This window comes from Lipotes vexillifer, unplaced genomic scaffold, assembly GCF_000442215.2.
Source record: "Lipotes vexillifer unplaced genomic scaffold, Lipotes_vexillifer_v1.1 scaffold71, whole genome shotgun sequence".
NCBI lineage: Eukaryota > Metazoa > Chordata > Mammalia > Artiodactyla > Lipotidae > Lipotes > Lipotes vexillifer.
The window spans coordinates 7,800,515-7,815,075 of record NW_006793703.1 but is presented as its reverse complement, the minus strand read 5'-3'; the positions used below and the strand labels follow the sequence as shown (position 1 = coordinate 7,815,075).

Here is a 14,561-nt window from a genome sequence, read left to right as displayed (position 1 = left end):
GCAGGAATGGTGGAGCATGTATCTCTGCCAGGACAGGGGTACCTAAGGGACAGGAGTCCTAAGGGGCAAATGGGGCCCAAAGCAACACATGGGACTCACCAGCAGCTCCCACAAAGACAACGATCAGCAGTGGATTCATGGTAGAGAAGTGTAGTTGAGTGGCTGACGGAGAGCCTTTATACCTCCTGAGGAGAGGGAGCGGGTGTGTAGGTGAGGGTGGAGGGTCACCACCCCCCAACCCAGTACAAACACACCTGCAGCTTTCCTTTTCCTGGAGTCTTGCATCAGTTCTACTATGTTTGGCCCCTCTGTGGATTCATGACTTATGGGTGATAAGGAAACAGCTTCTGAGGGCAGGGAGGAAGACAAGCTGACTCCAAGGAAGACTCTGGGGTGGGGGCAACGGGGAAAGCTAAGACCCCACATGTCACAGCTGGGCCTTCTTAAGCTGAGGTCATGAGGAAGGGCTGATATTTGTAGCAAACTTGGCTGCCCAGTATCCTGGTCCCACGGGAGGAAAGAAGTCTTGACTAAGTCATACTCGTAAACGTGAAGAGCCTTCTCAAGTCTAGACCACTGGGTAGGAAGGTCAGATCCAAAGCCTTGGGGAACCAGGATCCCAACATCAAGAGGTGATGAGATGGGAGAGGCAGAGTTTCTTGTGAGTCTGGGCTTTCAAGCTGGCTTCCTTCCTACCAAGGCTGGTGGAAAGGGGGACATTTGGAAGGAGGAGGGTCCAAGGGGTGAGGAGGTATTTACCTGGTGCATTGGGGGGCACGGAAGTCCACTACCACATTGCTCGTCTTCCTCACTATCAAGACACTGGTCTCTCTCATCGCCCATGCTGCATGGGTTCTCTTTAAGCAGCCTCCTGGTCGCCATGGGAATCTGCCCTGACGGTGATGAAGATGGCCACCACCCGCTAGGAGCTTGCTAGCCTGAGCTAGAATTATATGCTCCAGATCAGATATTAGAAAACATTTGAACAATGGTACATTTGGGTCCTGATCAGGGAACCAGCAGTAGGTGGAGAAACTGGCACATGATAAAGGTTGAGTATTGGGTGATTGAAAACAACATTGAAGGTGGGGGAATTCTGGAATTTTCTATTTTTGATGCAGTGGGACTGTTTTGCTGGGCTCAGTGCGGAGTGAATCTTGCCAGAAAGGACCTCAATTTGCAACCTGCCGTAGCCATCAAGACACAGCTCTGTAATTTATTGAGGCACAACCTGGCCAGAGGGGTAGAGATGTAACTGGTGTCTGTGCTTGAGTCGAATGACGTGAACCAGGTCGAGGAGCCTTCCCATGACGAGGTTTCTCCTTCTCAGCTCTTCTGAGCTCAGGGTTCCTGACAGGCAGGAGTGGGCAGAGTTCACATATGAATTCTCAGAAAGGTAAATATGAGTGAATGTTCTGGAAATGGTGAACAAAGTCAGAAAAGCTCAGAAGTCTGGTGGCGAGCCAGGAGGTAGGCTGGAGGGATAGAGTAAATGGAAACAGAATTAATTGGGGGAGATGCAGGTGGGGCTTGTGGGTGGAGAGGGACCCACAGGGTGACTTCTGATTCAGTGCCTGGCACGGCTGGAAGCCGCGTCTCCAGGACAGGACACTGACTGCTCAGAGCTCTCCCCATACTCACTGCACACTCTCTAATACCTGATAGGCTCGTATCTAGGCAGGAATACTGCTATATTTGTACAGTGCCTGATAGCTTTTAAATGAGAGAGCTTTCACACACACAAGTAGCAGTGGTATGCTGATTTTCATTTGTGTTGAGTTTCAAGTTTCAGTTTTCATAAGTGTTTTAATCACGAGGTGTGCAGAACAAGATTATTTCCATTTACAGAGGATGAGACTGATAATCAGAAAGGTTTTGTCTTGTCTGAGAATACAGATCTAAAACTGGCAGAGCTGGCCTCAAGGCTACTGGAAGACGGAGAAAGTACTGTGAAGCATGGGAATCACTGCAGATGGCAGCTAAGGGGTCAAGTCAAAGGACAAACTACCTCCGGATCCCTCCTGATGCTTTGCCTCCCCGGCAGAAAGAGAAGCTTGAATTAATCTTCCACCTGGCACCTGGCCTCACAGCCCTCTCTTGCCATGGCCTTGGGCCCCTCTGGGCCACGTCGAAGGCACAGGTAGCTCACTCAGGTTGTGGAGCCTCCATAATAGAGGCTTTTTCATAAATATCATGAAATATGCTATTTTGTTTTGTCCACTTGTTGTGGGGTCTTCATAGGAAGCCTTGCCTTAGAGGATAAGGAGAGACTCTTGCTGTAGATACCAGTATGCCCTGGACAGGTACGGGGAGGTGATCTTTGGTAGAAGATAGGAAATTATCCTGGGAAAAGGGAGAAAGTTTTTGAATTGGTGCTTTGCGGCTCTGACTCTGTCTGAAAGGGAGCCCCCAACTGCTTGGGCTTTTCTGTGTCTAAAGCCTTAAGACTAGCCTTCTCCTGATGCTTTGCGCTCCCCCTTAGAATCAACTATCACACCCGCAATACAGTATGAGGTGAGCTTTGGTCAAAGTATCAGGAGTCACCTTACAGGCAGAGAAAATAGATATAGGTGGAAACCATTACCTCGTACTCTAGACTCAGATGTGTAGGTTGGATTCCGGTCCACATTTGCCCAAATCCAATTTGAATAAGACTCTGCAGCACTTGGCACTCTTCATTCTGAATTTTGAATTCCTTTGTCTATTTCTCTAAGACGTTCTCCTAGGACTTCCCTGGTGGCACAGTGGTTAAGAATCCGCCTACCAATGCAGGGGACACGGGTCCAAGCCCTGGTCCGGGAAGATCCTACATGCCTCAGGGCAACTAAGCCCGTGCGCCACAACTACTGAGCCTGCGCTCTAGAGCCCGTGAACCACAACTACGGAAGCCCGCACACCTAGAGCCCATGCTCCACAACAAGAGAAGCCACCGCAGTGAGAAGCCCGCCCACCGCAATGAAGAGTAGCCCTTGCTCGCCGCAACTAGAGAAAGCCCGGGCGCAGCAACAAAGACCCAACACAGCCAAAAATAAATTAATTAATTAATTTAAAAAAAAAAGACATTCTCTTGGTTGATTTTTAGCTCTTGGCACATCAAGCCACTGGCTTTTCATTATGATAATGGTGGATCGTTTCTGTGTGCTTTACTATACCAAATGTGTGTGAGTCTTTCATGGACCTTTTTCACTTTATTGTCACAACCACCTATGGGGTTGCCATTTTATAGATGACAAGATGGGCTTTATAGAGGTGAAGTAACTTTCTCAAGGGCACACAGCCAGTAAGCTGTAGAGATGGGATTTAAGCATGGCAGGCCAACTCCAGAGCCTGTAAATTCTACCACAGAACGTTTGGCTTCCCTTCCCTTTATTTGATCCTCACACAGCCTCATGAGTTGGGCAACAGATACCATTTTCTCCTTTTTACCAATGAAAACTCTAAAGCTAAGAGGTTAAGTGACTTCTCCAGGGTCACCCAGCTAAGGAATCCATAAATGACACCAGAACATTTCCCTATGGAAGCTAAGTTCATTCCCATCATGTCGCTACATAGTGGAGTCTTTCAGATCTCCTATTGGTCTGAAAAGTAGATTTTTGTCAGATTCCAAATCATTAGTTTCTCTTTAAAAAATACTTCTGTCCCCCAGCCCCCCCAGCTCAGGTATTTCGCCTCAGCTCTTAGTCAACTCCTCCGTGGCTCCCCAGGGTCCTTTACCAGCTCCAATCAGATTGTCAAATTCTCTGCTGTCTGTCCTCCAAACTCCCAACTCCTTCCCGCCTCCATTATTTTTCCTAGACTACGTATTTTGCCCATTGTGCAATTTCTCTTTATCCACTAAGAACTATTTTCTTGAATGGCGCAGCTTGGGAATCACTGAATCTGGGGAGTGAAGGGGTGGTCTGTGTGATCCAAACACACTGAAGGGTGAGACAGAGGCTAGAGGCACAGACCGGGCATAGGCTGGTTGGCTGAATGGAGTAGTCTGCGTCTCCTCCCCAGCCCTCTCCTGCTTCCCACCTTGAAGCAAGGAAGATGGGTACATCTACTTGCAATATTTTATCTAGTCTTCAGGCTGATACAGAGGGGTGAATGGGGGAGTCTCTAGCAATTGAAGCTTTTTATCTGAAGATAGATTGGTTCCTATACTATAATGGTCTTTTTGTTCACATTGCAGTCATTCCTTGTCTCATCCCCGGGCTTAATGCTGCTTAAGTGACTCCAGAGTCTACCTAAGAGTACTCAGAGGAGAGCCAGTAAGGAGTCTGGGAGGAATACCCACGTGGCTGTTATTGGAGCAGCCATGACTTGTACCATGATATGCAGAGTTTAATAAATGACAGGTGTATTTACTTTTCTAAATCATATTAGATCCAGATTAAGCCCCACAAGTCAAGTTCAGTGGTAAGCCCAGTCAACTGAGCTCCCTCCACTCATTTAGCTTTTAAAAACTCTAGACTCTGTTGTCCATTTGGAAGGCAACCAACTGGTCAGCCCATTTCCTATAGGCCGAACTGTCCAGGAGGATCTTCAAAAGGCTCCCAAGTCTCAGAACTGAGTGCTCAGTCCACACAGGAACCAACACAGCTCCAAACTGAGGACCGTCCAAGTTCAGGGCCACTGTGTTTGAGCAGGTTCTGGGCTTGCCTCTCTAGAACCCACCATATCTGTTCCCTTTCCCAGCCTGGGGGTGGGGGTGGTGGAGCAGAGGGAGCTGGCACACGTTTTGGAGCCACCATTCTCCTCAAGCAGAAAGGTGAAAAGCCTCTGTCCCCTCCCTGTTAGAACAATCTAGTTCATTTTTAATGGCCTTACATTGCCTGAACTCAAATGATTTTTGTATAGTTTTTCTCCAGGGAAGTCCACATGGCTTGGCAAATTTTTCTCTTTTCTGCTGAGTCATATTTATTTACTCAGTGTATTAGTTTGCTAGGGCTCCCATAACAAAATACCACAAAAATCTATTTTCTCACAGTTCTGGGAGCTAGCAGTCCACGATCAAGGTGTTCATAAAAGAAACTTTCACATATTGAGGTATGGAGAAGTCATTCTGGCTTATACATGAGTTAATTTGAATTTTATGCTAAATAAAGCAGCCTGTTTGTGGCCCATCAGACATGTACTGTACATCTGCTTTAATTATTAAAGAAAAGGGCACATTGACTGGAAGTAAAAACGTTATGTTAAAACATAAAATGCCTCTTTTCCTGGGACACCAGTACTGGTACTCCTTCGATGATAAGACTCCTTCTAATGGACCAAGGACATACTGACTCACTGTATGTGTTGATCTGTTTTTTTTTTTAAACCTTGAAGGAATGTATCCCCGACTTGTTTAATGTTCTTCGTTCTGACAAGATATAAAACTGGGTTGAAAAGCGTGCTTCTCTGGAGCAGTTCCTCAAAGTTATCTGAGAGGCTGTCTTCTGGGCTATAGTCCTCAGTTTGGCTCAAATAAAACTTGTTTCTATTCCTATTACAGATTGTTTATGGATTATTTTCGTCGACAGTGTCAACAGCGTTGTTTTCTACTGAGGGCTCTCTCTCCTTGGCTTGCAGATGACCTTCCTCTAATTGTGTTCTCATGTAGCCTTTCCTCTGTGGGCACGTCCCTGGTGTCTCTCCTTTTATGTCCTAATCTTTTCTGATAAGGACACCAGCCAGATTGGATTAAGGTCCACTCTAATGGCCTCATTTAAATTATTTCTTTAAAGATCCTATCTCCAAATACAGTTACATTCTGAGGGACTGGGGGTTAGGACTGCAGCATACGAATTTTGGAGGAACACAGTTCAGTCCATAACACTAAGTAAATATTTACTGAATTCCTGTGACGTTCCTGTACTTTCTCTAAGCTTTATGGAAACCGCAATGAAGAAGACACAAAAGGTCCTTGCTTTCATGGCATCTATGTGTATTTATGTGTGTTCGTGTCCACACATATGTAAGGAGGTATAGCTATGAGAGGCAGACAGTAAATTAAAAATGTATATATACATATATACGTATATATACATATAAAATGTGTATATAATGCATACAGTTGACCTTTGAACAACATGGGGCTTGAAATGCACTGGTCTGTTTATACATGGATTTTTTTTCCAATAAATACTATAATATTACATGATCTGAGGTTGGTTGAATGCACAGATGTGGAACTTCGGATACAGAGGGCCACTTATAAAGTTATACATGGATTTTCAACTGTGCAGAGGGTTAGTGCCCTTAATCTGCACCTTGTTCAAGGATCAACTGTATATTTATATCGGACTATGGTGATTAGATGTTATTAAAATAGGATAAAGTGATAATAAATGTGAGTAACTGGTGGCTGGGTCCACAAGTGCTATATTAGGTAAGAAGGTCAGGAAAGCTGTCTTTGGGGAGATAGTATTTGAGTTGAGAACCTGAATAAGAAGATGCCACAGCCCTGAGAAGGTGGGGCAAGCAGGGCTTTCATCATTCCCTGCTGAGTCTATAACAGAAATAAATTGACACATACAACCACTGCTTTTTAAATTAAATTACCCTATCATCTATCATATGGATATTTACCTTGCTATTAATTTTAATTGTAAAAACTGATATTTAAAGGATGGTCATCAATACAGCGAAATATTCTTATAAGTTAATGTCAAGTATGTTTTTTGACATGAAATATTGTTGGCTTAAGAGAATAAATGATAAAATACATATGATCTAATTTTATTTAAATGGGTGATTTTAATTTTCCTCAGTTTAATAAACTGTGTGTTTCATAAAAAAACATGCATTTATTTTGTTATTAAAATAGCTAAAATAAAGAGAAACAATTATAATAATAAATAAAATTTTCCCAGAGAGGGCAATACCTGACCTTGAGGATGGAATTGTTAATGGTAAAATTTCATGTATTACAGTGAGAAATACATTTAACTAGTAACTAAATTGTGTGTTATGTCTCTATCAGGCACAGTGTGATGTGGTTTACATGGAAGACTTCATCTCATTCTTATAAAATTCCTCACGCCTTTCTTTTGTGGCATCATTATTATCCTTATTTTATATATAAAAATATTATATATATGCATATGAAATTGTGTAACTTGTCAAGGTTACACCTGGTGATAAAGCAGTGGAGTCAAGTTTTAAGCTCAGGTCTGCCTGGGAACAGAAATCAAGCCCCTAACCACAGTGTTTTACTGCTCCTTAGGAGAAAATTTTGCCATTATATAGGAAGATGCTCACAACCCAAGGCTTATTTGTAGGTGAATTTGCCCATTTCCTAGGGAGCAGGGGACAGGAAGGTAAACTAGCACTTTTGATCCATCTGATCAAATGGGTGCACATATGGATCCCTGTGACCAAGAGAATCAGCATGTGTAGAAACCGGGTAAGACCCACTGGAACTTGTACAGGACTAGGACCAGTGATGGGAATCACTTCTTCATAAAGCTAGGCTACAGGAAAAGCTACACACTTAGTGAAAGGGCGAACTAAAAAAAATAACCCCACAGGCAACTGACAAGGACTATTATTTTTCTTGGTCTTGGCTTTGGGTGGAGGATTAAAAACAGCTTCCTCTGAATATTCATGGCCACTGAGTAGTCAGCCCTTTGGGGTTTGGCACAGACACTGTACGGCCAAGAAGATGGACGCTGAGAATTATAAAAGAAAACATCAGGTCTGCTGCACCCCAATTGCTTGACAGAGGCAAAAATAAATATTTCCTGGAAAGCCCACCTTTACTCCAGGATTTAGGGGATTCCCAAAGATAAATTTTATAATATCAAATTACACAATGCACAAGGAAATAAGCCACCCTGAGTGAGAGGCAGCAGAAACCACAAGAAAACCAGGTGCATAAAGTCATCAGATGTTGGCACGAACAGATAAACATTCCAAGTATAAGTTTGATATCCTTAAAGAAATAAAATAACTGAAAAATACATGACGAGCAAGATTTTTCAAAAATGACCGCTCATATTTGTCAAAAGACCCATGTAGATTTCCTAGAAATGAAAATATATTTTAAATTAAAAAGTCAATTGAAAAAAAAAGTCAGTTGAAAGGTGAAATGGCTTAACGGAGTTGAGGTGTGAATTAGTAAATAGGACAGAGAGTCTAAAGGAATTACCCCTAACACAGCACAGGGAAGCAAAGAGAGGGAAAATGTGAATGAATGGCTAGAATCTAGATGATACTGGGAAGGTTGAACACAGGCTAGATCTATTCTTCAGGACTGAAGCTCTGGCCCTTGTGAAGATTTTCCTTTACCACTACCTTTCAGAACCATACTTATGTTAAACTGTAATGATCATTCCAGAATAAAATGCAACCCTACCCAGAAAACAGACCCATAGTTTTTCAGCTGCAAATAGAGAATTCCCACAAAACCTTGAGTACGGATTGAGGGTAAGGTGGGTGTGGAATAGGAGTGTGGACCATGAAACTGGGACTTGCTCTTGAAATCAAATTGTGCGTCCTTCCAGCTGTGCTTGAATCTTGTCTTAATTACACACTTTCCACTGAGTAACAGAATACTCTGTGCGTGTTCAACTTTACAGTTTTGCAAATCAACTAACACCCAGTTCTGAATGCCATGATTAGGCATTTAGTAAACAGCCAGGAGCAGCTTTTCAAAGGAAGAATAGTTGTTGCCAGGTAGAAGACAGACAGTATGGCTTTACACCAAAACTCTTTGCATCTGCCTTGTGATTCTCTTACTGGGGAATGCCACGAGCTCTACAGAGCAGCCCATCTGCCATGGGCACTTCAAGAATAACTGAGCTACTTGGTCTATGGCCCAGGTGGCTGGGAAGCTTACATCATCGCCTCATTCTGCTACAGAACTCTGTCTTGCACGGGCCAAGCCTTACGGGTTACACAGTAAATGGACCAGAGTAGCACACCCAACTGTAGTATATGTTAACTCCGAAATCCAGAAAGTCCCATGAAGCATTGCACCTCTTTCTCCACGGCAGATGATGTAAGATGCAGCAGCTTGCCCCTCACTTTGGAGGACATTCCAACACATCTCACACCTCTGGACTACTCAGAAGCTCACCAAATTGGCAGGTCCCTGAATTTTTGCAGATTTACGTTGGTCTGGCATGCATATGTCGTACCAAGGCATCTAGAGTGCTTTATAATTTCCATTCACCAAGAACAATCGGCATAATGCCATCAGTGTAATGGACCAGTATGATATCAAGATGACTAAGGGACGTCTAAACTATATCGATAGAGAACAGGCTAAATATAGGCTTGAGATAAAATACTTAAAGGGTATTTCTGAGTGTGCCACTTGAAGGCAAATTGTATCTAATTGTCTTTACTGAATATTTCTAGACATTCCTCTGGAAGAAATTTTATCCTCAACCTCCAGTAGCTACTCTTCCTGTCTGTGGATGGGGCCCTCCAGCAGATCCTACCAATTCTCTCCCCATCCCAGCCTACCCATTCACACCCATCCCCACCCACCAGAACACAGGCAGCTGCATCTGCCCAAGAGCTGTGGTTTCCCCCTCCAGCCTGCTTCCCAGGGTTCTCAGGCTCACCTGGATGGAGCCGGGTAGGAGGTTGCAGGGGTTCTTGCTGGGACCTTTGATCTGTGCCCAGCACGTGTCTCCAGCGCTGCAGAAATAAGAGCTGCTATCCTCGGGGCTCACATTGTTCACAGTCAGAGTTGAGAACGGCAGGTTTGGGCGGCGAATGGGAAACTTGTCCTTGGTAAGCCCACTCTCATAAGTGGCCTCAGAGCCCTGATTCACAGTTGCCATCAGCACCAAGCTCTGTCCTGGAAACTGACGGTACCAGTACATGAAGGTGAGCTGGCTGTCGACCTATAACACTGGATCATCACGGAGGTCCCGCATTCACAGGTGTCCCTGCTTGGCTTTTGAGATAGGAGAGCACCAAACACAGAGCCTAGTTCCAGAGAGATAGAAAAACCCATGAGGGCTGACAAGCTTGCCCCAGGCAGGAAGGTCTTTTACTATTTGCTCCAATACCACCTTGGCCCCCAAAGAACCCTGTAGCACTGCCTGCACTTTGGTTTTGTTCTGCCAACTGTTATCGTGTCAGGATCCTCTAATCCAACATCTCCCCCCATCCTCTGACTGGTGGCCTCGGACACCCTACTCCTCTCCCCAACATCCACATTTACCCCAAACTTCCCCCCCAGTATAAGGCCATACCTAATCCCAGGAGAAGTGACAGAAGAGGGTTGTAGTTTATCTTAGGACAGGGCCGAAAGTAAGCTCATCACACGAGATGAATTGTGCCGCAGCACAGCAGTAGAGGGCTGCCGCTTGCTCAGGCAAAACAGCGCCATCTGTCCTGCTGTGGTAGCTTTTATTAAAGCATTATCTATGTTACCATTTTAAGACTTGTTTTCTTAACACTTCAGAAATGCCAGAGCAGCAACCTATGTTTTTATTAACTACACAAGCAATAATTGGCTTTCTTGAAAACATGCCGTGCTTCGTCCTTGAGCGCAAAAGCAGCACAAAATTCCCACCATTATTTTGATTATACTGAAGTAACACAAGGACATTGCCTTGTGTTCCCACCATACTGATTATACTGAGGACATTCTCATGGATCAGCGCCCAAAGCACTCAATGCTTCGCAGGCCCCCCGGTTTGCCGGGGGGGTGGGGGTGGGCTCAAAGCATTCAGGACTGTTCACAGTTCTGGCTTATTCGCATGACCCCGGTTTGCCGGGGGGGTGGGGCTCAAAGCAATCAGGACTGTTTGCAGTTCTGGCTTATTCGCCAGCCCCCAGTTTGCTGGGGGTGGGGGGCGGCTCATGGGTCACGTCTCCTTTCCATGTGCTCAGTTATTCCACTACAAAGAGTCAACATCTTTAGGTGATGGCCTCGCCTCTTCCCAGAGAAAAGGCACTAAGACATCGAATTCAAGTTCATCTTCTGTCACCACTGTGTAGCTCATCCCTACTGGCTCTCTCTTCCCTTCCTGTCATAGGCAGTCGAGTTTCTGCAGAATATGGAGACTTGTCTGCCCCCTAGTGGAGCTGTGTGGCTCTTCACTTAGTTTGGATCTTCATTCACAAGTCTCTCAGCCTGCAATTGCCGTCTATCCAGCACGCATCCACCACCTCCCCATCCATCACTACTGAGCACCACGTATGTGCTACTCCTTGGGTGTATAGCAAAACTAGGTATGCAATACTGACCTTAGATAACTAAAGGTAAAATTTTAGAATATTAGGGAAACACAATTCAGAATACCGACTGTCTGCTGAGTCTTTATTTTGACTGTGTCCCAAATTGAACTCATTCTTCCTTCCCTGATACATTACTCCAGTAAACTGGCTCCTACTGCTGAATACATCCCTCTTAATAAGTGGTACATGTATATACATGGAATATTAGTCGTAAAAAGGAACGAAATCGTGCCATTTGCAGAGACATGGATGGACCTAGAGACTGTCATACAGAGTGAAGTAAGTCAGAAAGAGAAAAACAAATATCGTATAATATCGCTTTTATGTGGAATCGAGAAAGATGATACAGATGAACTTATTTGCAAAGCAGAAATAGAGACACAGATGTAGAGAACAAACCTATGGACACCAAGGTGGGGAGGCGGGGTGGGATGAATTGGGAGACTGGGACTGACATACACACACTACTATGTATAAAATAGGTGACTACTGAGAACCTACTGTATAGCACAGAGAACTCTACGCAATGCTCTGTGGTGACCTAAATGGGAAGGAAGTCCAGAAAAGAGGGGATATATTTATACATATAACTGATTTGCTTTGCTGCACAGCAGAAACTAAAATAACATTGTAAAGCAACTATACTCCGATAAAAATTAGTTAAAAAATAAAAATAAATGGTATCCCCACTCTTCTTGCTGTCTAGGCTCAGAAATTCATCTTTTTTTTAATTTTAAATTTATTTTTGGCTGAATTGGGTCTTCGTTGCAGGGCACGCAGACTTTCTCTAGTGGCGAGCAGGGGCTACTCTTCATTGCGGTGCGCGGTCTTCTCATTGCAGTGGCTTCTCTTGTTGCGGACCACGGGCTCTAGACACACGGGCTTCAGTAGTTGTGGCATGCGGGCTCAGTAGTTGTGATGCATGGGTTTAGTTGCTCCACGGCATATGGGACCTTCCCGGACCAGGGCTCGAACCCGTGTCCCCTGCTCTGGCAGGTGGATTCTTCACCACTGTGCCACCAGGGAAGTCCCCAGAAATTCAACTTTATTGCCTCTTTTCTTCTCAGGTCTCTCACAATTAATTCACAACTCAAATGCATTGTATCTCTATTTGTCTCTCATATCTCCTCCTCATTTTGGTCATCAATGGCTATTTGTAATACGGTTTCTTCTATTCTAATTCAGCTCATTATGGACTATGAGACAGATCATCTCTCTGTAAAATTTGACAACAGTGCTATGGTCCTTTTTCGTCATCCAGTTGATTTCCTCTGTCATGTAACTTCCTGAAACAGTTTAACACTTGCATAAAAACTGAGCTAATGTTTTTGAGCACTTACTCTGTGCTTTATATGAGTTATTTCAGTCTGTGAATTAGGCGACTTAGGCATTTTTACAGATTAAGAAATTTTACAGATTAGACACGAAGACTATAACCTAAACAAGTTCACATAATCTGAGATTAAGTGACAGAGGCAGGACTCAAATCCATGTCTATGTGACACTAAAGCTCAAAAGCTAACATGGGTACTATTAGGGATTGCCTCACGTTTGCCGTTGCTTGTGCCTTAGTAGAGCAGAAGCCGGTGGATGACTGAGAACCATAGGCCAAAATACCCTAAAGGAAGCGAGGAACCTCTAGAAAGAAATGTTTGCAAAACTAACTTATCTCTTTGATTCTGCGATGCCATCTATTAAAAGATGTACTGTTAAAAACATAATTGTTATTTTTAAGTGGTTGTTAATTCTATTGCATTAGCAATGAACACTGAATGTAGGATTTGCCAATATTTTAGAAAAATAAAATTGTGAAAAACAATTTACCTTATAATAGAGGAAATGTGGTATATTAGGGATAACAATATTCCAGTAACCCTTTGCTATGGTGTGTGTGTATAGCCTTTACATCTATGGGAGATGCTAGAGACAGTGGTTCAAAATAAACCCTACACAGGAATAAAGACGCAGATGTAGAGAATGGACTTGAGGACACGGGGAGGGGAAAGGGTAAGCTGGGACAAAGTGAGAGAGTGGCATGGACATATATACACTACCAAATGTAAAATAGATAGCTAGTGGGAAGCAGCCACATAGCACAGAGAGATCAGCTCAGTGCTTTGTGTCCCCCTAGAGGGGTGGAAGAGGGAGCGCGGGAAGGAGACGCAAGAGGGAGGGGATATGGGGATATACGTATACGTATAGCTGATTCACTTTGTTATACAGTAGAAACTAACACACCATTGTAAAGCAATTATACTCCAATAAAGATGTTAAAAAAAAAAAACCCCAAAACAAAGTAAACCTTACAAAGTAGTATCCTGGTAAAAAGTATAGAATAATCCAATTTTTCTTGACATGAAACATTAAGTACATTAAAATCTCTTGGTCAAATACACCAAACTTTCTTCCAAAATAAACCCAGATCTTTTTCTATTTTAGCAATCCTAAATTCTTCTGAAAATTGCCTAATTACTTACTGTGATGGCATAAGCAAGAGTCTAAAACCAAAGAAAGCACAGACTCCCTGTGCCATTTCCCTGATGTAATGGCATATTCTGCTCAGGGTCCGGGGATCAGCACAGACGTGGGCGGTCTTCTCACTGTTGAGAGAGCCCTGAACAAAAGCCTCCAGCAGGTTTTTGGACCCTGGGGTGTGGGAGAAGGGTGTGAAGGGGGCGCTAGGAGTGGAGTACTGGGCTCTGAGTCAGAATGGGGAAGTGTCCCAGGGTTCCCCCACCTCCTCCCACGAGGAGGCCGTGGCAAAGGGGCCTGAGAAAGCCCACTCCCCAAAGCCCAAGGCCTCAGATAAAGAGACCTAGAAATGCAGTTTCAGGGCTAGGAACACAAATGTTATGAAAAAATGACCAGCCCAGGTGTCTGAGTCCTTGAATACAGCTCCCTTCAAAGACTGCAGTGCACTGGCAGTGGACCTGCAGGTGTAGGTGTACGTTTAGCTTCATAACCAAAACTAAGCGAGGGGAGAGATGTTGGAAGAAGCAGGCGCACTGCGGACGAGCACAGATGTGGAGAGGAACTGGGTCTGGGAATAGCGCTCTCTCTACCAGAGGCTCAGTTGAGGTGATGGCAGCTGTAATGGGGAAGGACCCAGGTAGCCCTGGAAACAGACTCACAGGCTCATACCTGTTCTGTTCTCTTCCAGTTGATTTTCTGAGTCTGGACAATGTTTGCTGCGAGAAATAAAAAACTTCGGGGAGACTATAGGACTCCCAGATACCCTGAAGGCCCACTGTGTTTGTTGATGAGGTGTTCCCTTACTTGAGGTTATGCTGTGAAGGTGTGTTTTCTCTTTTCTGGGTGTTGCGCTCAGGTCGACCTGTGATTCCTGCCTCTACTTTTATTTTTTTGGCCGTGCTGCATGCAGAACTTCCCCG

General features: G+C 44.2%; 1 protein-coding gene and 1 gene segment (V, D, J or C); both read right to left on the bottom strand.

Annotated features, from left to right (window-relative positions):
- LOC103082631 (anionic trypsin) overlaps positions 1-146 on the bottom strand; it is a 3,552-nt gene extending 3,406 nt beyond the window's left edge. The window contains exon 1 of the mRNA XM_007466636.1: positions 100-146. Within this exon, the coding sequence (XP_007466698.1) occupies positions 100-139 (40 nt within the window). The 5' untranslated portion in view covers positions 140-146. The remainder of the gene's footprint in view (positions 1-99) is intronic.
- Positions 1-14,561, bottom strand: part of LOC103082892 (T-cell receptor beta-1 chain C region-like) — a 138,984-nt gene that overhangs the window by 20,170 nt on the left and 104,253 nt on the right.